Source organism: Mauremys mutica, chromosome 1 (genome assembly GCF_020497125.1).
Source record: "Mauremys mutica isolate MM-2020 ecotype Southern chromosome 1, ASM2049712v1, whole genome shotgun sequence".
NCBI classification, from domain to species: Eukaryota; Metazoa; Chordata; order Testudines; family Geoemydidae; genus Mauremys; species Mauremys mutica.
In genome coordinates this window covers 37,063,385-37,090,319 of record NC_059072.1, presented here as the reverse complement: position 1 = coordinate 37,090,319, position 26,935 = coordinate 37,063,385, and the positions used below count along the sequence as shown (strand labels likewise).

General features: G+C 39.3%; 1 protein-coding gene across 7 annotated transcripts in view; it reads left to right on the top strand.

Moving 5' to 3' along the window:
- The window catches only part of BRD1 (bromodomain containing 1), a 156,949-nt gene that overhangs the window by 57,365 nt on the left and 72,649 nt on the right, over positions 1-26,935 (top strand). For all 7 annotated transcript variants that reach the window (XM_045030552.1, XM_045030561.1, XM_045030581.1 and 4 more), the window contains one exon: positions 17,891-18,047. In XM_045030552.1, the coding sequence (XP_044886487.1) occupies positions 17,891-18,047 (157 nt within the window). The remainder of the gene's footprint in view (positions 1-17,890; positions 18,048-26,935) is intronic.

The following is a 26,935-nucleotide window of genomic DNA, read 5'->3' as shown; positions in this document are numbered from 1 at the left end:
AAATGGTCAGTCTACACATAATCTTTTTTGTTGTTGAAATGAAATGTTTTTTTTAATTGCCCACAAAGAAAAAAAAATCCATTTTGTATAGCTCCACTGAAGAGTATGTATGCAGTCTTGGTAGCTGAGAAAATAACATCTGAAATGCAAGCTTGTTTTGGTGACTGGAAGCTGAAAGAAATAAGAACAATACTTGCAAATAACAATGTAATAGACAGTAATTATCTAGCTTTTTTTGTGTGTCAAATTGTGTTCAGGAACTAGCCCACTGCTATCTTATGCTATTACCTTGAAAAAATATTAAATGTAATTATTATGAGAAATTGGTCTGCAGAATGCAACCAATGGAGAAGGAACAGTGAAGCTCCTAAGACTCTTAAATAATTATATCTAGCTGATATCTTGGAGGATAAACTTCCTCTCTATTACATAGATTATTTTTCTTCCACATTTATCTTTGTTTTGGTGATGATGGCTTATTTCGACACATAGTAGAAATTAGAGTTCTGCCACTGTATGCTTCAGTGCACAATATGCCTGCCACTCCATTTCTCTTAAATAAATAATGGGGGCCACCTTTTCTGAACAAGTGTTTATATCCAAATAATGAAATGCTTGACTGAATATATGGATGTGGTAAAAAAAACTTTGACCACACTTGGGATGTCGTAGAGCATGGATTAGAAGATATTTTAACACAAGATGCTTGGAATATGAACTTGCTGAAGTATAGAATTGGTTAAAGAGGGTACATTTTAAAAGGATCCCTTCAAAATGATGTCTTCTACAGGCATCCTCAACACATGTAGAATAGTTTATTCAAACCTTTAACTTTTCTTTTGGCATAATAGTGATAGATATTATGCAGTTGAGATATCAGGAAAGTGGCAACATCAAAATGTTTGTTTTTATCATCACTCCTGGTGATGGTACCACAAAAGATCTGAAGATAAATATTTGAGTGCTTTAGTGAATAATTGTATAAATCTGAATCAGAGGATAAGTGGCTAATGTACAATATTGTTTTGTTTTATTTGGGTTTATAAAAGAGTAAGAGGTGTGTATTTCATTCTGTTTGCACCTCCCAACAAAAAATACATCCACATAATTAACATGGGGAGGAAAAAACAGCAGCCTCTCAAAATGCCGTAACTACCAAATAGCTGTACAACACTGTTGTCATGTCTGGATGAAAAATAATAACTGGATGATCACATTACTGAAAGAAGTTTAGAGGCTCTGAAGAAAATAGGAATTTGGTCACTAAGGAAGACTGATTGTCCTATAAGTTTCTTTAAGTTGATAACCTCTCAGGTGGATAAGTAAGACTATTTGTTGAAGTCACTGTCCACTTCCTTGAATAAAAATTGAAGAAATAATTTTCCCTGAACCAGGAAAAGAGCCATTGAATTGTGACAGTCACACTTCTCATTGATAGTTCGGACAAACTTTGGCAAAGAAGCTTCAAACCTCTCTTTCCAAAATAGCTTCTGTTAATGTAAAAATGGTTTTTGATAAAGTTGTGGGGGGTGCTTACTTACATGCTATGTTATTGAAAACCTCCTTACATGTAACTCACATGTCCCAGATTATTAATTGGTTTATCTTAACAGTGTGTATAACAATCTAAAAGACTCAATTGGGGAAAAAAGTCTGATTTCATTGGTTAATTATAAATTGTGTATAGAGACATGCCATAGATATGTCCTACCTTTTCTTTTCCTGAGTTACTTTCTGTTTGTTTCATATGTACAGTGAAAGCCAACTTGAAATGGAGGCTAACTGGAGAATAGTTGGTATTTCTATAACATATGTGGAGACAAATGTTAGTTTTTTTGCAGGCCATCTCTAGTGCATCCTCCAAAGAGATTCAGTCGCTGATAATTGCATATATGGATGTGGCTATTGTTCCTTGTTTTCAGTTAACATAGATAAGTCCAAAGTTCTTGCTCTGAACCAACAGGGGAACTAAAACAGAGCTTTAGTTTTTTAAAGGCAAAAAGTCTGAAATATTTTGAGGTTCACTTATCCACCAATTGCATATATTAACTACAATTTTCCTGCTGACAGATAAAAAGGCAATGAGAAGTGGTTGGTTCTTCCTCTTTAATTATAGAAGAAATTTGATTTTAATGTACATTGCCAAAAATACTGTTTCAGGTAATTTTATTTGTTTCACAAGAAGGTTACAGAACTGCAAAAAGCAGAGAGAGACAATGGTTCAGTACTTTTCTAGAAGGAAAAGAGGCACGCAGTTCTTTGGGGAGGGAAAAAAAACTAAACAAAACCCCTGAGGTATAGAAGTAGGACATCAGATTTTTCTGTAGAATTGATTAAAAGGAAAATATACCTCTACTTCAATATAACGTTGTCCTCGGGAGCCAAAAAATCTTACCGCATAGGTGAAACTGTGTTATATCAAACTTGATTTGATCCGCCGGAGCGCACAGCCCCAACCCCCACAGCACTGCTTTACCGCGTTATATCCGAATTCGTGTTATATTGGGTGGCGTTATGTTGGGGTAGAGGTGTAGTAGGAAATAAATTCATAAATTAAATTCACACGTTCTAAACATTATATGACTCCATGAATTATAATTAAGATAATCCACAGGAAGGCTTAGGAAATAGAAAATGGAAGGTAGGAAGAGTTAACACACACGATCTTATATTTCTGCTTTTTATTTTTAAGTATATAATTTTTGAGCAATATTTCATTCCTCATTGCCATATGTAGTCCTTTAAGGTAAGTGCTATGGTGATGGACACGGAAGAAAACTTTCCAAACTTATAAGATATTTAAAGAGTAAATACCTCTTTAAAAAAATGTTTTCAGTGTGATTTTAAACAGCTACCTTTCAAGGTAGTATTTAAAGATGCTGGAAACAAAACAATTCCTGCTTGGGATTTTCAAAGGAACCTAAAGGAGTTTGGTTCCCAAATACCATTGGATTTCAAAAGGATTTGGATGCCTGACTCCGTTGAAGATCACATCCTATATCACTATAGGGGAGTAGTTATATTAACCTTATAAAACTCATGAAACTAACCAGCCAAGGCACTGAAACCCATCCACGCCCCAAAACAAAAAAAAATCCTGCTCACTTGTTACATTATTAAACTTTTATATTTTACTTGTCCCATCCAAAAAAAAAATTACTCAAATGGGTGACTGGACAGGTAGAGTTTTTGCAAGAACTCTAGAAAATGGAGGCCTGGTTTTATATTCCATATTGTGAGTGAGAAGTGACGGTAAAGGGCTTTATATTGGCTTTACCAAAACCAAAGTGAAGTAATTGTCATTTAAGTACTAATATAAAATGTAAAATTAAAACTTTGTTTTATTGCATTTTATAATAATGAGAACCTAGGTAATGATGTGTGAGCTTCATGAAGAACCTTAATGGGAAGAAAAAAACAGTACTAAAGGGCTCTCTGATCTTGCGGAGAAAGTTGTAACAAGAACCAATGACTGCAAATTAAAGCAAGACAAACTTAAAGAACAAATAGGGCATAATTTTTAAGTGAGGATGATTAATCATCGGCACAAAATACCATCAGAATGGGTGGCATCTCCATCTCATGAAGTGTTCATATGAAGACTGGTGCCTTTCTGTGAAATATCATTTAATCATGATGTGTTATGGCTTGGTATATATGAAGTCCAACAGGATTATCTAATGGTCCCTTCTGGCCTTAAAAAAAACTATGAATCCTTTACGGCCTGATGCAATGCCCATTGAAGTCAGTGGGACTTCAGTTGGTGCTGGATGAGGCCCCATTTCCTTTCAAGGAAAACTGGACCTTACTTAGACCCAATCCTGCAAAAAGGTAAGCATATATTTAACTTTATATTTTGAATATTTCCTGGTCAGGAATTTTCTTCAATCTCCTTTTCTTAAAATCAAAATTTTCTGTGGGAAAATTTCAGTTTTTCTGGAAAATGTAAATGACTGAACCCTTGGTTGATTTGAAGGCTGTGGTCAGAGCAGAAGTGAAATTGTCAAGAGCCCATACAGGTATACAACCAAGGAGCAGATTCATCTAGGCTGAAGGGAGATGGGGAGGCTGTGCTTCCCAACTCTTAGGCAGTTGAGGAGTGGAGAGAACTCAGCGTCCAGCTGAGTCTACTTTGAGGGTTCTTGTCAATTTAACTTTCTGCCTGTAAGGAGAAAATGAAATTGACCAGAGCCTTCCAGGTGAGTAACTGGTCACCAGAAAAATTGTTTCAGTTCTCACAAAACAGAATTTTTCAGAATTTGTCCTGCAGAAAAACTGTTGAGGTGCTTACTGTTCATTCTGAATTGGCACACAATTTTCTGTGTGGCAGAAATTCCATTTTCCAGCAAGCTCTACTTCTGTTAACTTCATTGGGGCTACTGGAAGTGTATAAAGTTAAGAACGTGCATGTTTCTTTGTAGGATCAGGGCCTTATTTCTTTCTGTGAGTTGCTGTGTATTCTGTTAAGAATCTCTTGGGATTCTTTTTGAAGATCATCTTATTTCCTTTTAAAATACTAAAATAATTGATCGCAAACACTAGATAATCAGAAATTCAAATGTAATTAAACTTCACCGTGATTTAATTTAACTTCCTATAGTTATATTATTAACCTTTAATAGTGGAAAATTATTGAAAATGTCATTTCCATATCTTTCTTTCCATTATGTAGGAAGCATATTAAAATTAAAATTTCATCCTTTCTATATAGAAACCTTTACTGTCTGGGAAATACGGAAGTTGGAATGGAATGGACACAAATTTGACTCCTTTTCTGTGTGTGTATAATAGCATCAGTGCTGGGTCAGTAGAAAGTCAGCAATGTATTGTTTTAGTTAGCTACTATATTTCATTTAGGCAGTTTTGCTTGTTATTTTTTGTGGATCTCTTAACATAACAGCAGGGGAGGAAAGAACAAACAAGATTGTAAAGTCATAAAAATAGACAGGAATGAAGGAAACTCAGGGATAGGAATGGTACCTGAAATTTTAGTGTTAGTTCATATTTCAAAACTGATTAGATTTCAAGTTGTTAAGTGTCCTTTTCAATCATACAACTTGTTATATGGGAATTTGATTCTTTATGATATCCATATACAAGAAGAGGAAGTGACCACCACATAAGTTCAGTTCATATAATTATACTGGAAAAATATACGTTTGCATTTTTGTAGGAAGCATCTCATTTTAGCTAGTCTGTGCATTTTGAAAGCCTAGTAAATGTGTAGTGTAGGCAGGTGCTACACAAACTTTCTTGCATAGTTCTTATAACTGAGTCCTTAATCCTGAACTGCCATACTCCTGCTATTTGGTATTAGTCTCTTAATCAGATACCATCAGTAAGTTATCAATTAAAGTGAATTGTGTGGCATTGTGTTAAAAAGATCCACATTAATTTGCACAGGTAGCATATTTCCTTTACCATTGTATAGTGTGAATTTTGATTTCCACATATTTCCTCCAGTGATCACTTAAGAGAGGAGGTTTGTTTTTATATCCAAAACTCCCATTATTTAGACACCCTCTTTACTTCTGATGTCCCTACAAGAAACATTCTCTGGTTATATTCAGTAACATTTATCAGAAGTTTTAAAGATTTCCCTCCCACCCTGGGAGACTGCAGAAAAGTCTTAACAGGTTATATTTGATTCTGTTAAAATAAATAAAACAATTCTGCTGAGCAACAAAGAAACTATTGTAATAACTTGAATAATAGATCCTATGCATCAGCCTCCTTTTATAAAATGCTTGGGTGTGTTTTTTTTCCTTTGGTATATAAAAAGTTATGAAGATGGAGCGGTCTTTCTGAAGAAGCGGAGGCTGTAATACATCTTTGTCTTTCTTGTTTATTTGTGTAATGTGCACTGTTATGCAAATATTTTCCATTTGTTTTGTTTCTGCTTGAAGACTTCATAAAACTAGTGTTTGTTCATTGTGGATTTACTTATACAAATTGCCAAAATGGGCATGTGCCATTGAAGCCAATACAAGTTTTGAATGCACAGTATGTCACAGGATTGGGCCTACATTTAAATATTTATCTGGTTCCTTTAGGTTAGTGGTTCTCAAACTGTGGTCTTTGGAGCAGTTGCTGCAGTAGAAGAGAACTGGCTGGTCTTATAGTTCTGGCTTTCCTTATTTCAAGCTGCTGCATAACATCTAAAGGGCAACTAAAAATACGTTACTTTTTCATGTAACTAATAACTGTAGCTGCCATAGTGGTGGTATGTAATTGAAACTGAGAGAGGAACTGGTCGACATAATTATGAATGGGGGAGGTGTTCTGTGAGATTGCCATTGGGAGGCCAAGCAGTCCATGAAAACATAATTTAATAAAGAAATTATCCTCATTAGAGAGAAACCTGTCCTTTAGGTGCATCTACCTAAGTTACAGTATTTCAAACACTTCAAAAAAATCAAACAAAACCAAAATCCTTTTCTGGATGCAATTGTTTTCAAGCCAAAATTCACTTACAGCTTAACTTCCCGGTTTCTGTCATGCAGATGCAATATATGTGCAGCTCCCATTGACAACCATTAGGTAAATTCCCAAATAACAAATTATGAGTAGGACTTCAGTATATCCCAGTTCTGCAGTTAGAGTAACGTCACAATACTCAGACTGCAAGCAGAACTGTAAGGCTGTGAAACAAATATAACAGTTGTGAAAATGTTTAAACATCTTTGTGGTTTTGGAGTGGAGCCCAGGAAAGGGGAAACTAGCAGGGGGCCTGCCAGGGGAAACTCAAGAAATTAAAAGGTAGTAGTCAGACGAAATAGCTTTAAAATAGTGGCTCTCAAACTTTTGTACTGGTGACCCCTTTCACATAGCAAGCCTTTGAGTGCGACCCCCCGCTTAAATATATAAAAAAGTTTTTAATTTATAACATCATTATAAATGCTGAATGCAAAGCGGGGTTTGGGGTGGAGTTTGACAGCTCACAACCCCCCATGTAATAACCTCACGACCCCCTGAGGGGTCCCGACCCCCAGTTTGAGAACCCCTGCTTTAGAAAATGGCCAGTGTGAGGATGGTAGCACATGCATTTATGCTATTGGTTTCTATCTAGAACAGCAACTCGGAACCTCAAAATCTGGTCCTATTAGACAGGACCAATTATACATGGAGGGCTGCTGAAACTAATGGAACAGAACTATTTTCCTTTTACAACTCTCTAAGAGGTAAACAATACAGAAAAACTTCAAAATTCAGTATCCTAAAGCCTGTTTTTATCTATAATATACACATTACACATGTGCCCCATAGTAACGTTAACACATTTGGCACCCTTGTCAGCAGTCTCAGAAGAGAGGTCAAGAACTGCACAAATGTGGAGATTGACCTGCCTTTCCTGCAGAGATTCTTCCAGATTAGATCAGAGCAAAAATTTACGTTTATCATGCACTTTTAATGCCTGCATGAGCACTCTTCCCATTAATCTCCTACCCCTACATTTCTGTGAGGCCTGGTCTACACTTGAAACTTCTGTTAGTATAGTAATGTTGGTTAGGACTATGGTGTTGTCTCCCCCCGCCCCCGGCGCATTTTTATTAGGGCTGTTGATTAATCATAGTTCACTCAGAAATATTAACTGCGATTTAAATATTTTTGGATGTTTTTCTACATTTTCAAATATATTGATTTCAGTTACCACACAGAGTACAAAGTGTACAGTGATCACTTTATATTATTTTTTATTACAAATATTTGCACTGTAAATATGATAAACGAAAGAAACAGTATTTTTCAATTCACCTCTCATAAGTATCGTAGTACAATCTCTATCGTGAAAGTGTAACTTACGAATGTAGATTTTTTTTTAATCTAAGTGCACTAAAAAACAAAACAATGTAAACCTTTAGAACCTACAAGTCCACTCAGTCCTACTTCTTGTTCAGCCAATCACTAAGACAAACAAGTTTGTTTACATTTACGGGAGATACTGCTGCCTGCTTCCTATTTACAGTGTCACCTGAAAGTGAGTACAGGCGTTCACATGGCACGTTTGTAGTCAGCGTTGCAAGGTATTTAAGTGCCAGATATGCTAAACATTTGTGTGCCCCTTCATGCTTCAGCCACCATTCCAGAGGACATGCTTCCATGCTGACGATTATCATTTAAGAAAAAGTGTGTGATTTAAATTTGTGACTGAACTCCTTGGGGGAGAATTTTATGTCCCCTTCTCTGTTTTACCCGCATTCTGCCATATATTTTATGTTATAGCAGTTTTGGATGATGACCCAGCACATGTTGTTCATTTTAAGAACACTTTCACTGCAGATTTGACAAAATGCAGAGAAGGTATCAATGTGAGATTTCTAAAAATAGCTACAGCACTCAACCCAAGGTTTAAGAATCTGAAGTGCCATCCAAAATCTGAGAGGGATGGAGGTGTGCTTTCAGAAGTCTTAAAAGAGCAAGATTCAGATGCCGAAACTATAGAACCCAAATCACCAAAAAAGAAAATTAACCACCTGCTGGAGGCATCTGACTCAGATGATGAAAATGAACACGCATCGGTCTGCTCTACTGTGGATCGTTATCAAACAGAACCCGTCATCGGATGCATGTCCTCTGGAATGGTGGTTAAAGCATGAATCTTTAGCGCATCTGCCATGTAAATATCTTGCGATGCCAGTTACCACGGTGTCATGCGAACACCTGTTCTCTTTCAGGTGACATTATAAACAAGAAGCGGGCAGCATTATCTCCTACAAATGTAACCAAACTTGTTTGTCTGAGCAATTGGCTGAAGCAGGGCTGAGTGGACTTGTAGGCTCTAAAGTTTTACATTGTTTTATTTTTGAATGCAGTTATTTTTTGTACATAATTTGATATTTGTAAGTTCAGCTTTTATGATCAAGAGATTGCATTACAGTACTTATATTAGGTGAATTGAAAATAGTATTCTTTTGTTTTTTACAGTGCAAATATTTGTAATAAAAATAAATATGAAGTGAGCACTGCACACTTCGTATTCTGTGTTGTAACTGAAATCAATATATTCGAAAATGTAAAAAAACATCCAAAAATAATTAACAAATGGTATTCTATTATTGTTTAACAACACGATTAATCATGATTAATTTTTTTAATCACTTGATAGCTCTAATTTTTATATCAGTAAAAGTCCTAGTGTGTACACAGTTATACTGGCAAAAAAGTGCTTGTGCTGATATAGCTGGGAACTGATGCAAGGCTATACCAATAAAAGCACTCTTTTTTTGCTTATGTAAGCTGCATTTACACTAGGAGTACTGGTATAGCAAACTCCTAGCTTTCTGATGACGTATACACTGTTTGCTTCTGGAAGAGCTTTAGATTATTACTAGAATTATAATATCTGTGTATAAAAATACCTTGGGGGGAGGAGCTGGTGGTGGCGGTGAATCCATGAAACTTATTTGATCAGATTGTTTATGAAAAATGGCAGTTTGGAAGCTGCAAGAGGTTTGAAATGTTAGCAGTAGTCCTAGCTGAGATGGATCAGTGGCAGAAATTTTCCTGTGCAAGAATGGCACTTAAGTATGTGTTCGTTTATGTCCACTGAAATTAGTGGGGCATACACATGTACATAGCTGCTTTACTGAATAGGACTGCACATAGTTAAATGCTTTCTTGAATCATGGTCTCTGTGCAGTTCATCATGTGACTGTAATTTGTCACACATATGCACTAGTGACATCAACAGGATAAAACTGAATTTGTCTTGCAACTGTATTCTGATATGCAGGTCAAGGACAATATCTTGGAAGGGTTCCAACCATTCTATACTACCATTGGGGTTCTGGAGCTACTAGAGTTAAAGATAAGTCTTGGTTTGTTCCCCCAAAGACAACTATAGTACACACACATCTCAGCTTATTACCTTGAACGTGATCAAGAACATTCTGCCTAGGAAAATGTGTATCTGCTGCTTCCATTAGTTATTATAACTGTTCCAGGTATCCAGCACTTCTGGAAATTTGGTCCTTAGTCTCTTCAGGAACTAAACATTTTGTGGCTTCAGCTATTCCTTAATGCACAAAAGGCTTTCATAAACCTGCTATCCTAAAAGGAGGACCTGATTCAAATGGACAGTTGGTCCACTATGTTTTCTGTGAACAAGTAGAGAAGATTTGGATTACAATTACCATGGTGGAAGTCCTGAGAGTTTGGGATTCCACAAGGCGTTCCAAATGGCCACATAGCTAATCAAGTTCTCTCTCTCTCTGTCTCTCTCTCTCTCTCTTTGACAGGAGAGAAAAAAGAAGAAAAAAAAAAAAGACAGGCTATGCCAGGGGTCGGCACCCTGGCAGGCCGGACCAGTTTGTTTACCTGCTGCCTCGGCAGGTTTGGCCAATCACGGCTCCCACTGCCCAAGGTCCGCTGCTCCGGACCAATGTGGGTGGAGGGAAGCGGCGTGGGCCGAGGGATGTGCTGTCCGCCGCTTTCCCCATTGGCCTGGAGCGGCGAACCTGCGGAGGTGGCAGGTAAACAAATGGGTCCGGCCCGCCAGGGTAAGAGCTGTGTGCCTGAGGTTGCCGACCCCTGGGCTATGCTTTACTGGTAATGGAAACATAAACTCAGGGTTAGTGGTCCATATCTGTTCTGAGCAGGAACATGATGGAAATAAATAGTTGAAACATCTGAATGGCCAGTGATTTGTTTGCATAAGCCATTGAGAAGATCTTGCACTGGCAAATTACTCCTTTTTACTCACTGTGAAGGGAAGCTGTTGTATACTGCTTTCTGTTACCTTTGATAGCAAATGTCCTGGCTAAGCTTGGGAGACACAAATGCTCCAAGAATCCAGTAGTCCCCTACTGGATTAACAAATACAATTCTTAAACCTGATAAGGATTTTGTGGTTTAGTCTCACCACATCTGATCACAGAAGCAGCTCAAGTTGTGGTTGCTGGGTGTCTTCAAGTTGGTTTAGTTTTGACCCAGATTTTTGACTCAGTTGAATAGGTTTTTCTGTCTGCATGAGAACTATGTCAAAGCAGTTACGTAATTGTATTTTTTACTGTGTTGCTTAACAGCTAAGTATGGTCTTAAAAGCCTGTTCCATATCAGAAAAGTCTGTTATGGCAGCCAGCCTCTGATTTTCCCTTAGGGTCATCCCTTTCCCCCTTCTCGCCCCCTCCCCCCTATCCAGGAGATTTGCAAAGCAGCCACATTTCTACGGGCTTGGCTACACTTACAAATTTGCAGCGCTGCAGCAGGGTGTGAAAACACACCCTCTCCAGTGCTGCAAATTGCGGCGCTGCAAAGTGCCAGTGTGGTCAAAGCCCCAGTGCTGGGAGCGCGGCTCCCAGCGCTGTCCGTTATTCCTCACAGGGAGGTGGAGTACGGACAGCGCTGGGAGAGCTTTCTCCCAGCGCTGGTGCTTTGACTACACTTAGCGCTTCAAAGCGCTGCCGCGGCAGCGCTTTGAAGCGCTAAGTGTAGCCACAGCCTACATGCTTGCTTAGCAGTATTGCTTTCATTTAAAGTAACATTTTCAAGAGCATTTAAGTTACATATAATTTAGTCATTAAATGTCACTGGGACTTAAGAGTCTAAATTGCTTTAGCACTTTTGAAAAGTTTACCCATAGCTTCCAGATAATTTGTCTTGTCTGTCAGAGATATAGGACCTCTTTCCAGGCCCAAGCTTTTGTAACTTTAGTTTTTCGTTTTGGCATTTCCCTTTTCTTTAACCCCTCCCGCCGCCCCCAAAAAACAAAAAAAACACAAACACAAACCTGTCTCATTCTTTACGTTAACAGAAAAACAAAAACAAAATATATGCAGGTATCTTATACCTCTACTAAAAAAAGTTATTTTTAATACTCATGTACAAAATCAAACACCTTTTCTGCAGTTGCTACTACTTGTTGCAATATTTTGTTTTATTCAAACATCCTTAGAGTGTTTTACTCTCTATGGACGGACATTTGTTATAATATCTTACTGAAGAGAAAGTTAACATGTTTCCATTCACTTTTATACTCCTTCCCACAGAGATGAGGTTTCTGTAACCCTTTATTATTTTGCCTCCCACTTCGAAGGGAACTGTGGTTAGAGCCTTGTAAAGCTTTCGCGTTCCGTTTGCAGGGACTCAAATAAAACAGCACCTGTTTGCATGAACCGCTTTAGAATTTTGTGTGTTCCCATCTCATTTGCATGCAATAGTAGGCCTAAAAGTTAGAGATCTATTTTGATTATCTTCAGAGAACAGTGGTTACAGATAAATTAATCATCTTTCAGCATGTCAAAAATGATCTAGACTTGGATAGAGGTCTGACACTGAGAAATTAACTTGCTTGCTAAACTGGTTACCACTGGCAATGGGTGAAACTACAGCTACTTCTTTGAGTAGTGTCACTATGAGTGCTCCACTTTAGTTACATATGCCCCTCTCAAGCCCTTGATTGGAGATTTTTCTGTTAGCAGTGTCTGTCTGATCCAACATGTGCTCTATCCAACCTTCTGCTGCAGTCCAATGGTGCATAGGGCTGCATAGGTGAACTGCCTTTTGTTCCTTCTCTACCACCTTGGCCTGAGACAGAGCTCTAAGGGATCCAACTTGTGCATGTCTCAGCATGTTTTGTAGTTGTTTGTTTGTTTGTTAGTATAGAATTAATTAGATGAGAGGTTTCAGTCGTCCCCCCCTTCTCTCTCCTTTTTTAAAGATTATTTGGCCTGGGTGAGTAGGCCTGGCTTGCCAGGTTTCAAATGCTGCCTCTCTTGTTGGGAGGTTCTCCCGATCACCAGTGGCCACTCTGAGTGTACCAGTTGCTTGGAGGAGTTCCATATCTCCCAAAAGTGTAACTTTGTCCTGGCTCTAAAATCTAGAGCTTGGGAGACCAAACTGAAGCTTCTGCTGATGGAGTGTTCCCTTTGACTGTGTCAGGTCAGGATATCCCCCATGTACGTCTGTCTCTGAACAGGTTAAGTGACCCTCCAACTTCAGCTAAGGTCTAAACTGAGAAGGGGAAGATCCTTGCCCACATCAGGGATGGTGGGATCAGTCCTGGGTACCATCTCCTCTTCTCTATGGGCCTTCCCAATTTCCATATTGAGTTCCTTGCCTGGCATATCAGCAGCAGTTTGCCAGACATCCGGCTTCACTGCACCAGGAAACTAGGGTCACACAATCTTCTCCAGCAAACCCCCAACACAAGGAGACCTTTGAGGAACAGGAGGCTAGGACGGACAAAGAGCCTACCCCTTCCGATTTTGTCTTCATCGCTGGATGAGACAGTCACGCTTCTACCACCCTCGATGGCTGATGATTCTCGTCAATTCCAGGACCTCTCAAAGAGGGTTACAGACACCATCCAGATACCAATGGAGGAGGTTAAAGACTCGCGTCACAGGCTCCTGGACATTTTGCAGTCAGTGACACCTATCCAGGTTGTGTTACCTATTAATGAAGTGCTCCTGGATCCAGCAAAGACTGTGTGGCAAACTCTTGCCACCATACCACCAACTTGTAAACTGGCATATAAGAAATATTATGTCTCCCCATAGGGACTCATGATTTTTGTTTTCCCACACCCAAACTAATTCCCTGGTGGTGGATACTGCAAACAGGCAGGGTAGACAGCATTACTCCAGGTCTGCTCCTTATGCCAAGGACCAGAAAAGGTGAAACCTTCATGGACGGAAGGCCTCCTCAGGACCTTTGAGTTTCGGCTCACAAACTAACTTGGCCATTGTTGCCTGAATGACTACATGAATTACAACAAATTTGCATCCTTTACTTTACATCTTCCACAGGAGCATAGAGAACAATTCCAAGTTGTCATTAAGTAGAGTCTTTAGCTAAAACCTCTCTCTAAGCATCCTTGGGTGCCGTGGACACCGCTGCTAGATTCATCTCCATAGCAGTTGTCATAGAATGGAGGGGGAGGGATAGCTCAGTGGTTTGAGCATTGGCCTGCTAAACCCAGGGTTGTGATTTCAGTCCTTGAGGGGGCCACTTAGGGATCTGGCGCAAAAATCAGTACTTGGTCCTGCTAGTGAAGGCTGGGGGCTGGACTCAATGAAATTGCAGGGTCCCTTCCAGTTCTATGAGATAGGTATCTCTCTCTCTCTTTTTTAATCATAGAAATGTAGAGCTGAAAAGGACCTTGATAGGTCATCTAGTCCCATCTCCTGCATTGAGGCAGGACTGAGTATTATCTATTCTAGGGTGTTTGTCTAACCTGTTCTTAAAACCTCCAATGACAGAGATTCCACAACCTCCCTAGATAATTTGTTGCAGTGCTTAGCTACTCTTACAGTTAGGAAGTTTTCCTAATATTTAACCTAAATCTCCCTTACTGCAGTTTAAGCCCATTATTACTTCTTTCCTTGGTGATTAAGGAGAACAATTTATCATCCTCTTCTTTTTATAACAACCATTTACATACTTGAAGTCCCCACTTAGTCTTCTCCAGACTAAACAAATCAGATTTTTTTCAATCTTTCCTCATAGGTCTTTGCACTCACTTTTGTTGCTCTCCTTTGGACTTTCTCCAGTTTATCTAGATCTTACCTGAAGTGCGATGCCCAGAACTGGACATAGTACTCAAGTTGAGGCCTTATCAGTGGTGAGTAGAGTGGAAGAATTACTACTTGTCTTGCACTCATGTGCAGGGTGTCATGGCTCCAGTTGGTGAGATTCCTGAGAAAGTCTCAGAATGTGGTTGAGGACCTCCCATTTGATGATGAGAAGCTTTTCTTGAGAGCTATGGATGGGACCATGCACAAACTGAAGGACTCCAGGGCCACGTTGAGGTCTCTGTATATATACACCCCTACAAACAAGGAGATTTAGCAGGTCTCAGACTGCCCAGAGATTGCACTCAACTCAGTACTCTGGTTTTCACAGAGCCACTGAACCTGCTAGAAAAGGACAGATTCCAGAGGAAAAGAACTTCCTACCCTCCTTCACCTAGTACCCAGTCGTTATCAAAACAATAATGTTGACAGACTGAGGGCTCTACTTCTTCCTCACGGCTAGTTTGCAAGCTGCAACCTTTTGCCTCCTTCCCCACTTCAGGAGACTGCCCATCCCATTTTCAGAAGGCCTGGCAGCGTATTACAACAGGTCATGGGTGTTATAACATTGGGCTATAACATCCATTTCACATCCTTCCACATACATCCCCCTTCTCCATCTTTCTTCAGGGACCCTTCTCACAAGACTATATTAAGTCAAGAAGTACATTCCCTTCTTTGTTTAGGAGCAATAGAACCAGTCCCATCCCCTCGGGGAAAGGGTTTTACTCCATTTTCTCATGCCAAAGAAGGCTGGAGAGTGGAGACTGATCTTAGAGCCAAGACGACTGAACACATTTGTAAAGTCTGAAAAGTTCCAGATCGTGATTCTGGCACACAGCAGATACCTGTGCTTCACCATGGGCCCAGGATCATTTTCATTACTGAGTATTCGTGATCTGGCATAGTGTGCTATTATCCTTTGAGGAGGCAAAACACCAGCTTCATCGTAGCAAGCAGTAACGCACCAGAGGTCCATCTCAGCAGTCCCTTGAAGAGATTGTGCACCCCTTTGATCTTCCTACATTGGTGACAAAGAGTCTAGGTGATTTCTGAAATGGTTTGGTTCTATCTAGATCTCTCTTCAGCCCCAAGGGTGTTCACGAAGCAGGATTGGCTGCTTACCTTTGTAAGAAGCAATTTCAGTTTTCCCATATCTCGACAACTGGTTACATAAGGGCCAATTTTACGAAGTCATACTGACTTACACTCAGACAGGTCTCTCCCTGTTCCAGGAGTTGGGTCTCCAACTTAATGTAAAGAAGTCCAAGTTAGCCCCGGTACAGAGAGTACAATTCCATGGGGCATATTTCGATTTGTTGGCAGCCAGGGACTTCCTTCCCACAGACAGATTGATAACTTTGTTGAATCTGGTTTGGACAATTCAGGGAAGCCCTAGTATTATAGTAAGGAATGGCTTGCAGCTCCTGGGTCATGTGGCAGCTTGCACCTTCGTGACCAAGAATGCAGGATTACGCCTTGACTGCTTTCAAGGCTGGTTCATGAAGTCCTGTTCCTCACCCAGAGTTAAGTTGGACAAACAGGTCACAGTTTCCTGCCAGGTGAGGGACTCCCTGGATTGGTGGAAGATCAGCACAGAGTTTGTGCAGGTGTCCTTTTCATCTGCCCAGTTCCAGCAATAACTGTGACAATGAACACATCACTGTTAGGTTGGGAGCACCCTATTCTATCCATCTACCTGTATTTTTTTCCCCCCTAAACCACATAAATAGCAGGGGACTTTTCTTCATATGTTAGTTGTACAATGGGCATCGGCCTTTTATCTGGAGAGGACCAAGCAATTTTGGAAATTACCTAGACTGTGTCTCCAGTGCAGAAAGTTCAAAGAGGTCCACAATCTCTTCAAAGGACTATTGAGATAGATCTCTGGGTGTATTACTGCTTGCTGCGATGCGGCTGGTGTTTTGCCTCCCCAAAGGATAATAGGATACTACCTGAGCACAAGCAACTTTCACAGTGTTTCACAGATATGCAGAGCTGCTACATGGGCTTCAGTGCATACATTTTCTAAACTCTGTGCCTTGGTTCACTCCATCAGATCTGGTGCGGAACTTGGTTCTGTTGTATGAGCTTCAGTCCTGGACTTGATTCTGAAGCTTCTTCCTCCATGTGAGGATACTGTTGGGGAGTCACCTGAAGTGGAGCACCCATCGGGACACTATTCATAGAAGAAGAAAAGGTTTCTCTCCTTGTGTAGTAACTGTGGTTCTTTGAGGTGTGTGTCCTTGTGGATGCTCCACTACTCGCCCTCCGTCCCCTCTGCTTTGGACTGTTCTTGCTGGATGTTTGGCTAGAGAAGGAACTGAGGGCAGTTTGCCCACACAGCCCTATATACCCTTGTGGCACAGGGTTGTCTAGAGCGCATGTGCAGGCCGAATGGATGCTGCTGATGGAAAAATCTCCGATCAAGGGCTCATGAGGCATGTGCGTACCTGAAGTGGAGCAGAAGGTGAGTGACTTGTTCTTTTACATTTATTAACTTTTTTGTAAATACGTTACACAGATTATCCACTAAGAAATGCCTAACTCTTTTAGTTTAAGACTATTGAACTGAACGAAATACATCATGTTCTCTTTTAAGAATCCTTTAAAATGTTTGGTTTTTTTACCTTGAGAAAGTGTCCCATAATTGCTATTTGATTACCCAGTCTTGCAGCTGCTATGTTTACATAAGTTCCATTGAGGCTGTGTGTGCACTACTATGGTATCAGTGTTCTGATATTTTAATTTTCAAATCGCTTTTTTCTTCAGAAAAGTCTCTCTTCTAGGCACTTAAGAAAAAATAAATCTAGAGGAGGTTTTTTTTGACATATTTTACTATCCAAGGTGCATTTTAAATTTTTAGAAAAAGCTAAAAATACATCTTTTTAAAAAAAAAACAACTAAACACATAAAGTAGTAAGTAATGAACACACAACATTCATCTGAAAATTTGTATAGGGCTTTAAGGCCCTAAAAATTAATTACAGGAGTTTAGGATTAAATATCAACCTTTAAAAAAAAATAAAAAAAATCTACTGCTGAGAGTTTACTGTCAAATTTAATGTGAGAGCATTTTTTTATGCCTGGGTTAGTAACTCATGAAAATTTACACATCTTCATATATTAGTATCATAATGTGTAATTTGATAGAAACTAAAATGTTGAGTAGCTGCTGCTAAAGGTTTTATTTATTTTAGCAATCAGATAAAATCAGAGCAATATAGTCCAGAGATTTTATAATAAATGTTAGTGCCATATTGTTGTAGTATACAAAATATCTTGATAGAAATGAAAACTCTATTTAATTTCCATAACCAAAAACTTGTTTGATGCTTTGCTGCAAAAATTAAACTTTCAGTTTTTCCACATTTTAGATTAAATAAAATTATGAATCAGGTGGCCATTCAACGGAAGAAGCAGTTTGTTGAAAGAGTACACAGTTACTGGTTACTTAAAAGACTGTCTAGGAATGGTGTTCCTCTGTTGAGAAGGCTGCAGTCCAGTTTACAGTCACAAAGAAACATACAACAGGTACGTAGCACACTTTTTACTCAAAACACAGATTTCAAGTCTTTTAATTTAATTTCATTTTGTAAAGAAAACACACACAAAATTTCTAGGAAACTAGCTTTGAATAAAATTTGATTTTCCTTTAAATTATCATTTTATGGATAATGTCCTCTGAATTCTAATTTAAGATAATATAGTCTTGACAAATATTTTTTTTAGGCCTCATTAGATGTACAAAAGTATTTTTTGTATTTATCTTTGGTATGTTGTAGCAGGGAAATACTGTTCACCAAACTCTTCGAATATCATCTGTAATAATATTCAGGTTATTATATCTCACTCATTACCGGGGTCTGAGTATTTTACACCTATGGTACACCAGTAAGACCCAAAAATGAATTTTTATTTGAGTATCCATTGGAAACACATGAAACAAATTCAGTGGTTGTTAACTGGAAAAGAGACTAAGGAAAGCTTTTGGAGGTATATTTTACAAACGGGGGAAGGCAGGGTAGCCTAGTGATTAGAGCACTGGGCTGGCATTCAGGAGACAATTCAGGTTCATTCTCCAGCTCTGCTACTGCATTGCTCGGTGACCTTGGGCAAATCACTTCCTGCATTGTGCCTGAGTTCCTGATTCGTAAATGGGCATAATGATACTAATGTTCTCTGTAAAGTGATTTGAGATCTATGGGGATGAAAAGTTCTATGTAAAATCAAGGTATTATAAACATGACCTGAAACTTCTTTAAATCCCAAAGGTTTTTCCTGCTCCTGGTGTTTGGTGGCAGCAGAATTAAGCCATAAATTGTCCAGGGTGAAATTACCCCCAGTGTAGAGAACCTGACAGAGATCTATGTACCATTTCAATCCTTCTGAAACAGTGCTTCTATATCCTGGGAAATTTTCCAAAATCTGGGAATTTTTGAGTAAAATGTTTTGAATGAAGATTCCCAATTTCCCAAGTTGAAACATTTTACTCACAAATTCCCAGGTTTTGGGAAATTTCCCAGGCCTATAGAAGCACTGTAAAAAAACAAACAAACAAACAAAAAAACCTTTGTCTGGGAATTATTCACCAGATTTGGGAAATTTTTAGTGCTAGGTTGGGAAAAGTTGTCATCAGGATATAGAAGCACTGTTCTGAAACCCTTTTATGATTCCTTAAGTGGGACTAAAATTATACAGTTTTACTGGTTTTCTGCACAATTTGCACCTTACTAAAACCACATTTAGGTTGACTTCATTTTCTAAATAGATTTATAATTTTAAGTACATGAAAAACCAAAGAAAAAATTATTACCCTTTTCCATCCAATTTCAGGGTCCTAATCAGGAGTAGGAAGCAACATGTACTTTGTTTCAGTGGTTTGTGAGGTTGTCATCTCTTGTGCAAATAACACATAACCCTGACCTTGGGTCTTAACTTAAAAATGTGTCTAATTTTAAGTCATTAGTAGATTCTATAAATGAGTTAAGGCCCCAATCCTGCAATTTGAATCATGATGGCAGAGCCTAGCCCCACTCTAGGGTTTCAGTAGGGTTCACGTAGTGCAGATTTCAGCCTGCATGAATCAAAATGCAGGAGTTTTTTCATCACTCTTTTTAAAAAGAGCTGAGAATATATGTGACTGTTTCTTTCAGTTTGCTCTCTTTTTTTAAAAGTGAGCCGCATAACAGTTATAAAGTAGTCTTCAGTTTTAAAGCTGTCTTCTTTTCATGAAGAACTCTTGATCAGAAGAGTTTAGTGTAATTTTATATTGTCATTTAAATTATGATTATATATAAAAAAACATTAAATTCAAAATTTCCCTCAGTTCATCAAGAACACTGTTTATACTGTGCTATTATTTGCTAATATATCACTCGCTGGTAGCCTGTCCTTGGGGGGCGGGGGAGGAAGGAGGGATCATGATCATTATTGCTTTGTCACTTCCTTAGTTCTTCTCTTTGTCCCTTTCTCCCCCTCCCACATTTCTTCTCTCTTTTTCTTTTATGAAAACCCCCTTGTTGTGGATTGTGACATCCAAAGAAGTTATTTATAGAGGTAACATAGCTGGTTGATAAGACTGACAAATTCTCTGATAGAATTGACATTGGATGTAAATCAGCCAGTTATTTCTTTCTTTTTTCTCCTTCCTTCCCTGTTCTGCTTGTGTAGAATTTTTTAAATGTGTAATTTTAGTTTTTTAAAGATCTTAGATTTTGAATTTTTGACCTACACAACTAGGTACTGATCCTGCACCACTGAAGTCAATGGGTGAAGGATCAAGCTCCTATAGAAGGCTTTTTGAATAATGTCTCACTAATCTAAATTGGGTCAGAAATTTAATAGCTCATTGCACTATAAAACAGATAAACAGTACAACTATAAAAGTCTTGTGTAATCTTCTAGTTTTAAATACTAGAAATTCCAGCTCAGAAGTCATTTGTATATAATGAATAAAGTCATTTGTATATAATCTTAGTTATTCATAAATATTTGCAGCTAAAAACATCCCCAAGTAATTGTAAAATGACTTCAGTGGGAGCTATTTGTGTGCCCAGCATGTCTAAAAATCAGGGCAAGTGCTTAAGTATGGACTTTAGGCTTTTTAGGCTTCTGTTTCTGAAAAAGTTGGCCCCATTAGTTGGTGGATGGGAAAGAAAATACAAAATAATTCTGCTTTTGGGATGACGTCTCGACTCATACATTTTAAACCTTCATAATTTAACAGTGAATAATTTAAATTAATTGTCAAGTACTACATAGTACTCCTGGGGGAATTCTGCACCATTGAGCAATGCAGAATTTTTGTAGAGTTAATGTTCTGCGCAGAATTTCATTTTTCCTGGCAGAATTGGTGCTGCAAAGCTGCTGGCCATCACTAAAGGCCGCTGGACCCTTCAGAGCCTGACTCTCCAGCTCACAAATACAGGACGGTGCTGGGGAGAGGGAGAGGGGGAGCTGGAGGTTTCCAGGCAGCTGCAGTTCCAAGCACGTCCTGAAGGAAGGATGTAGTGTGCAGGAAACTCCGTACAACCCTGGCACCCAGCGTCAGGCTGTTTCTCTCTCTGGATCTCTGGGCAGTAGGGGGTGTGGGTGGCTGGGCTGGGGCAGGGGCACCCCACAGCTGGGCTCCTGGGGGGGGGAAGGGATGTGAGTGTCTGGGCTGCGGTGTGCCCCACAGTAGGCTCTGGGGGGGGTGGGGGTGTGTCTCTGAGGCTGGAGTGGCAGAGTTTTGCCCCAAGATGTGCCCAGCTAGCAAGTGTGACACACCCATACTGAGATGCCCAACAAAAGCATAACAGAAAAACAGGAACTGAATTGTCATAAGGGTTTCTTTAACTCTACTCCTGGGGGAATCTCTTTTGTTGTCTGTATTGTTACAGACATACTTGCTGACAGGCATTTTGAAATAATTTACCAAAATAATTGAAACTGGTGTGATTATATTTTGTTATTTTGACAAATAAAATATGCAGAACTTTGCAGGATTTTAAAATATTAGCCACAGACTTTTTAATCTTTTGTCATAGAATTCCCCCAGGAGTAACATAATGGAATGATAACTGGCAGAATGAAAGCACTTTATAGTTTAGATTGTTGAAGTGTTTTCATTTTCAACCCCTCTTCTGACTTGCTTTCAAAAACTTTTGCTTGCTAAACTGAAATTCCGCAGAAGTGAAAAATTCTGTGCCTTTCTCCAAAGGTGAGTGTGTAGTTGGTTGTTTTGTTTTGTTTTTTGAGCTTAATGAAAACATGGTTCAGCCATTCTTGACTAAGAACTATGGGGGAGGAGGGAAGGGGAAACCTATCCACTTAAAAAAAACCCGGGTGTGTTGGAACAGCTTGATTAAAAACTGTTCCAATTAGAAAATATAGGTGTGATTTAATATAATGGATTCATCTTAATGAGCCACTTCTCTTTTAAAATGTGCTCAAATATTAGGGCAGTCAACAGATTGCTACAGCCTAAAGGGGAGATTTTACTGAAATAAAGATCTATATTAAACGTAAGTTTTAAAAACTAGATTTGTAACCCTTGAACAGGGACCCTTTAGCTTGCCTGTCTGGCGGTATTAAACACATTTTGCTACAGCTTCTTTTTTACTTTTAAGTTGTGCAGGTTGTACTTTAAGTATTTAACAAGTATCTTTAGGATACCACAATGTATGTACCCTTTTAAGCATCTAAATGTCAATACATATTGCGCTTTATAATCATTTGGTATAAAAAAAATTGTAAAAAGGTTTAGTGTTTCCTCCATAGTTTAGGATTAACCAACAAAGATAAAATCTCAGTATAATAAAAATTTCAGAATAGAATTTTTTAAGATTTAATCTGAAAATAAGTTCCACAAACAAGAACCCTAATTAGAAACGGAGATTGGTTGTATGTAAGCTGTTTCAACTGAAGAGGCCATTGATCTATTTTAGTTAATGTCCAACAAATGAGAATGAGAACTTTTGTTATACTTTCTTTTCATTTCACCTTGGGGAGTAGCTATCCTGTACAAACAGATTGTGAAATATATTTGGTAGATGATGAGCCTCTAATTGTTTTGAAATTAAATAGAAAGATGGACGTTTTTATTTGTTCCTTATTTTTTCGGATTGAAAAGTAACTCCCTCAAAAGAGGGTTATAATATTTTCAGTAGTGTCAGTTTTATTTCTGCACCTGTAAGGTTGGAGGAGAAATTACAAACATTTTAAAGTTGTTCTAAAATGGTTTTCTTAGATTGAAGGTACCTAGTATAGAAGAGGACTAATAATAGAAACCTGAATATAAGGTTCTTTTTCAAATAGTGTCCCTGTGGATGCTCAACTTCAGGTGTGCCTGTGTCTTTGTTCAGAGATTTTTGGTAGCAGTACCTATATGGCTTGCTCATATATCCCACACTTTTCTGGTCACTGCGCTGAGGGTATATGGGTCTGCACATGCAAACCACTCTGTCCCTTCTGATCTGCCTTTGGCCCAAGACAGAGTCTGCTATGGGCTTGTTCTCTAATATTTAGCTTTTTCTCAGATCTCTTATAGTTACTTACCTTAGTGTTATAGTTGTTGGAACAATTGTTACCTTTGTTTTTTCTAACCCTCTCCTCAAAAAACCCAGCAGCCCACCACACCAAACTTTGTATTCATAGAGATAGAATTTGGGTACCCAAGGTTCAAATCATGTCTTCTGAGCCAGTCCTCCCCTCTGTTAACTAGTGCTTGGGGTTTGTCAGTATCAAGACTCTCTTGGTCACTGACTCCTTTATCACCTAGGGTACCACACTCCCCCATATCTATTCTTCAAGCCAAACAAGTCTCTCTCCCCCACCCCAGAGCATGTGGGAAAGGACTCATCACACTCTCAAATTTCGGTACAGGTTCACCATCCTATTCTAGAACAAATCGCTTTCCATTCTATACTGATGTATTGTACAAGGACAGACTTCAAATGACACCCACATGGCAGGAACACAGGTGGCTGCCTCCACTTATGCCTTTTGGGCCGCCTGGAGTGCCCTTGTTGGGGTCCGTGGGCATTGTCACCAACAATTTATATCAAGGTCCTCGCAACATCGGAGGGAACAGAGAAGAGCCCATTCTCCTCAACCCCCTTTACCACCACCTATCCCAGAGGAACAGACCTGTGAGGAGCAAGAAGCAAGGGCCAATAAGGAGGTTGTACCTATTACTAATATTTCTTCCTCATCTCCTGATGAAACTCTATAATCAATCATCTTCTAGGGCAGATGAGTTCAGGCATTTTCTTGAACTGATGAAGTAGATTGCTGACATGCTGCAAATTCCCTTAGAGCAGGTTTAGGAGTCCCACCATAAACTCCTAGCTATTTTACACACTTCGAAGTCTATGAAGATTGCCATTACAGTCAATGAAGCTCTTGTGGAGCCCATTAAGATGGCTTGGTAAATCTCTGCTACCACACCGCCTACCTGCAAAGTATGATGTTCCAGCTAGGGAATTGGAGTTTCTGTTTTCTCACCCAACTCAGAATTCCATTGCCATGCAGACCATTAATGAATGAGACAGATAATATAACTCAAAGTCCACCCCATACAGTAAGAACCATAAGAGACTCAATCTTTTTGGTCTTCAGCCACACTTCAGTGCAGGATAGCAAAACATCAGGCGTTCATGGCCAAATACAACTATTTAAATGATGATAAATTCAGTTCTTTTATTGAGCATCTGCTGGAAGAACGTCAGGACCAGTTTAAGTCCATTCTACAAGAAGGTCAGCTCCTGACTAAAACATCGCTCCAGGCCTCCTTGGATGCAGCAGATATTGCAGCATGGTCTATCTCCACTGCAGTGATCATGAGAAGAGCATCTTGGCTACATCTGTTGGGCTTTCCAAGATAGGTTCAGAGTACTGTTGAAGATATCCCCTTTGGCAGTCACAACCTTGTGAACTTGACAAATACATCTCTCCACACTTTAAAGGACTCGAGAGCCATATTGCAATCCCTAGGAATTTACACTCCTGTCAATAAAAGGAGATTTGGTAGGTCTCAGATGGCACAAAGAGCATGCTCTGCCCTGTATTCAACATATATCCTTCTGAATCCCTTGGTCAAGAAACAAAGATACTCAAAAAAGAAACCTTCTTCAGCTACAGATGCATCTTCTCAGCCATCCATGTCCCCCACACGATAGTTTTGATGACTTGGTCGAGAATCTCAACCATCCAGCCAACAAGGTCTTACAGCTGCAACATCTTATCCCCCTCCCTCCTTTTGAATGTTATCTCTCCCATTTTCAGGATGATAGGAGTTGTATATCATCAGACAAATGGGTTTTGGAAACTATAACATCTGGTTACAGTATCCATTTCAAATCTCCTACCCATTCTCTCTGCCTGTCCCTCTTCAGGGATCCCCTCATGATCATTTGCTAGAACAAGAAGTGACATCTCTTGTACATATGGGAACAATGGAACCAGTTCCTGTGCAACACAGGGTAAGGGGATTCTATTCAAAGTACTTCCTGGTTACCAAAAAGAATGGAGGGTGGAGGCCAGTTTTAGACCTTCGATCTTAAATATGTAAAGCGACAAAAATTCAGGGTGGTGATCTTTTCAGCAAAGATTCCTTTATTAGAAGTAGGAGACTGGTTTGTGATTCTCGACCTACAAGACACACATTTTCATGTTGCTATTCACCCTTCATACAAGAAGCTTCTTCATTTCCTAATAAACGGAGAACATTATAAATGCATGGTGTTCCCCTTTGATCCATCTTCAGCACTGAGTGTATTTTCAAAGATTCTGGCAGTAGTAGTTGCTAACCTACGTCGTTTGTGTATAATGGTTTTCCTGTACCTAAAGGATTGGTTCATCAGGGGCAGGTTGTATCAGGAAGCGTTGATGTCAGTAAAGGTCATGTGTTCCCCATTTCACAGCCTGGGCCTTAAAATCAACCTTGAAAAGTCCATTTTGACTCCACTACAGCATCCAGATTTCATAGGCATGTCCCTGGATGCAGTGACAGGCAAAGCATACCTACTGTCCAGCATGTTTCTTGCCTTAGTGAATTTAATCTAAAAGATTCAGGGCAGTCCTCAAGTAACAGTAAGAGATTGTGTCATTTTAGTGCTGCATGCCAGATTACACCTCCAAGGACTACAGGGATAATGGAATGGTTTGCAGACCAAGCACACGGTCTAGACAGGTTACTCTCTGTTCCGCAATGTGTTCTACAAGCACTCAACTGGGGGAAGGCCTGGAACAGAACTGCACAGGTGTTCCATTCTTCTGGATTTCCCCTACATCAGATCATTCACTTTTGGGGTGGGGGCACATCTGAGACCTCACGAGGTACAGGGACAATGGTCACTACAAGAGCAGTTTCTCCACATCAGTCTCTCTGGAATTGAGAGCCCTCAAAAATGCTTGCCTACGCTTCTTTAGCACTAATCAAGTAAAAGTCAGTAAAGATAAATGATAGACAACGTGGCATGCATATATTATATCAACCATCCCCATCTCAGTGCCAAAGCGATAAAACCCTGAAATTGGTGCATAGCCAGCCACATAGTCATCTCAGCTTCTCACCTCCTAGATATTCAGAACACCATGGCAGATGACTTCAGCAGACATTTTTCTCTAAATTACGAATGGGAACTGAACTCCAGATTCTTCAACAAGGCGTTCTTAGCCTGGAGTTTGATCTGTTTGCCATGGCAGCCAGCACAAAATGCATCAGGTATTGCTCGGGGGTAGGGAAGAGGCCCCATTTCACATTGGACTTGTTCCTCATCTCATGGACGAAAGGACTTCTCTTTGTGCATCTACCTACACTGCTACTGTTAAAGGTTTTCAACAAGAAACGAAGATCAATCCAGAGTGACACTGATCACACTAATATGGCCAAGACAGGTCTGGTATCCATATATGATCAGACTAAACTCTCACCCTGGCTGAACATTTTATCCGAGCCTGCAGATTCTGAGGCTCCAAGCATGATTCCTCAAAGGTTCTGTGGAATAGAGAGATCCTGTTTGGCAGAGGTACAACATGTTTTATTAAATAGTAGAAAAAAATCTATAAGAAATACTTATCTCCAGAAAAGGAAATATTATATTTGGTGTATTCTGTTAGCCGACTCGCTCTCATCTTCGCTGAGTATTGGATTTCCTACTGGAACTGAAAGCATCAGGAGTTTCTGTGAATTCCATTAGGGTCTTAGCAGTAACTCACTTAGCAGTAACAACTTTTCACACACCTAAAGCATTTTTTTTTTCACTCTTAGCTCACTTAACTATTGCAAAATTCCTAAGAGATTTATTGAATATCTCCCCATAAATCACAGATCCTGTTCCAAGTGAGGACTTGAACGTAGTTCTTAATTGTCTCATGAAACACCCTGTTAAGCCACTAGCAGTGTGTTCTTTATTAGATTTATAAATGAAGACAGT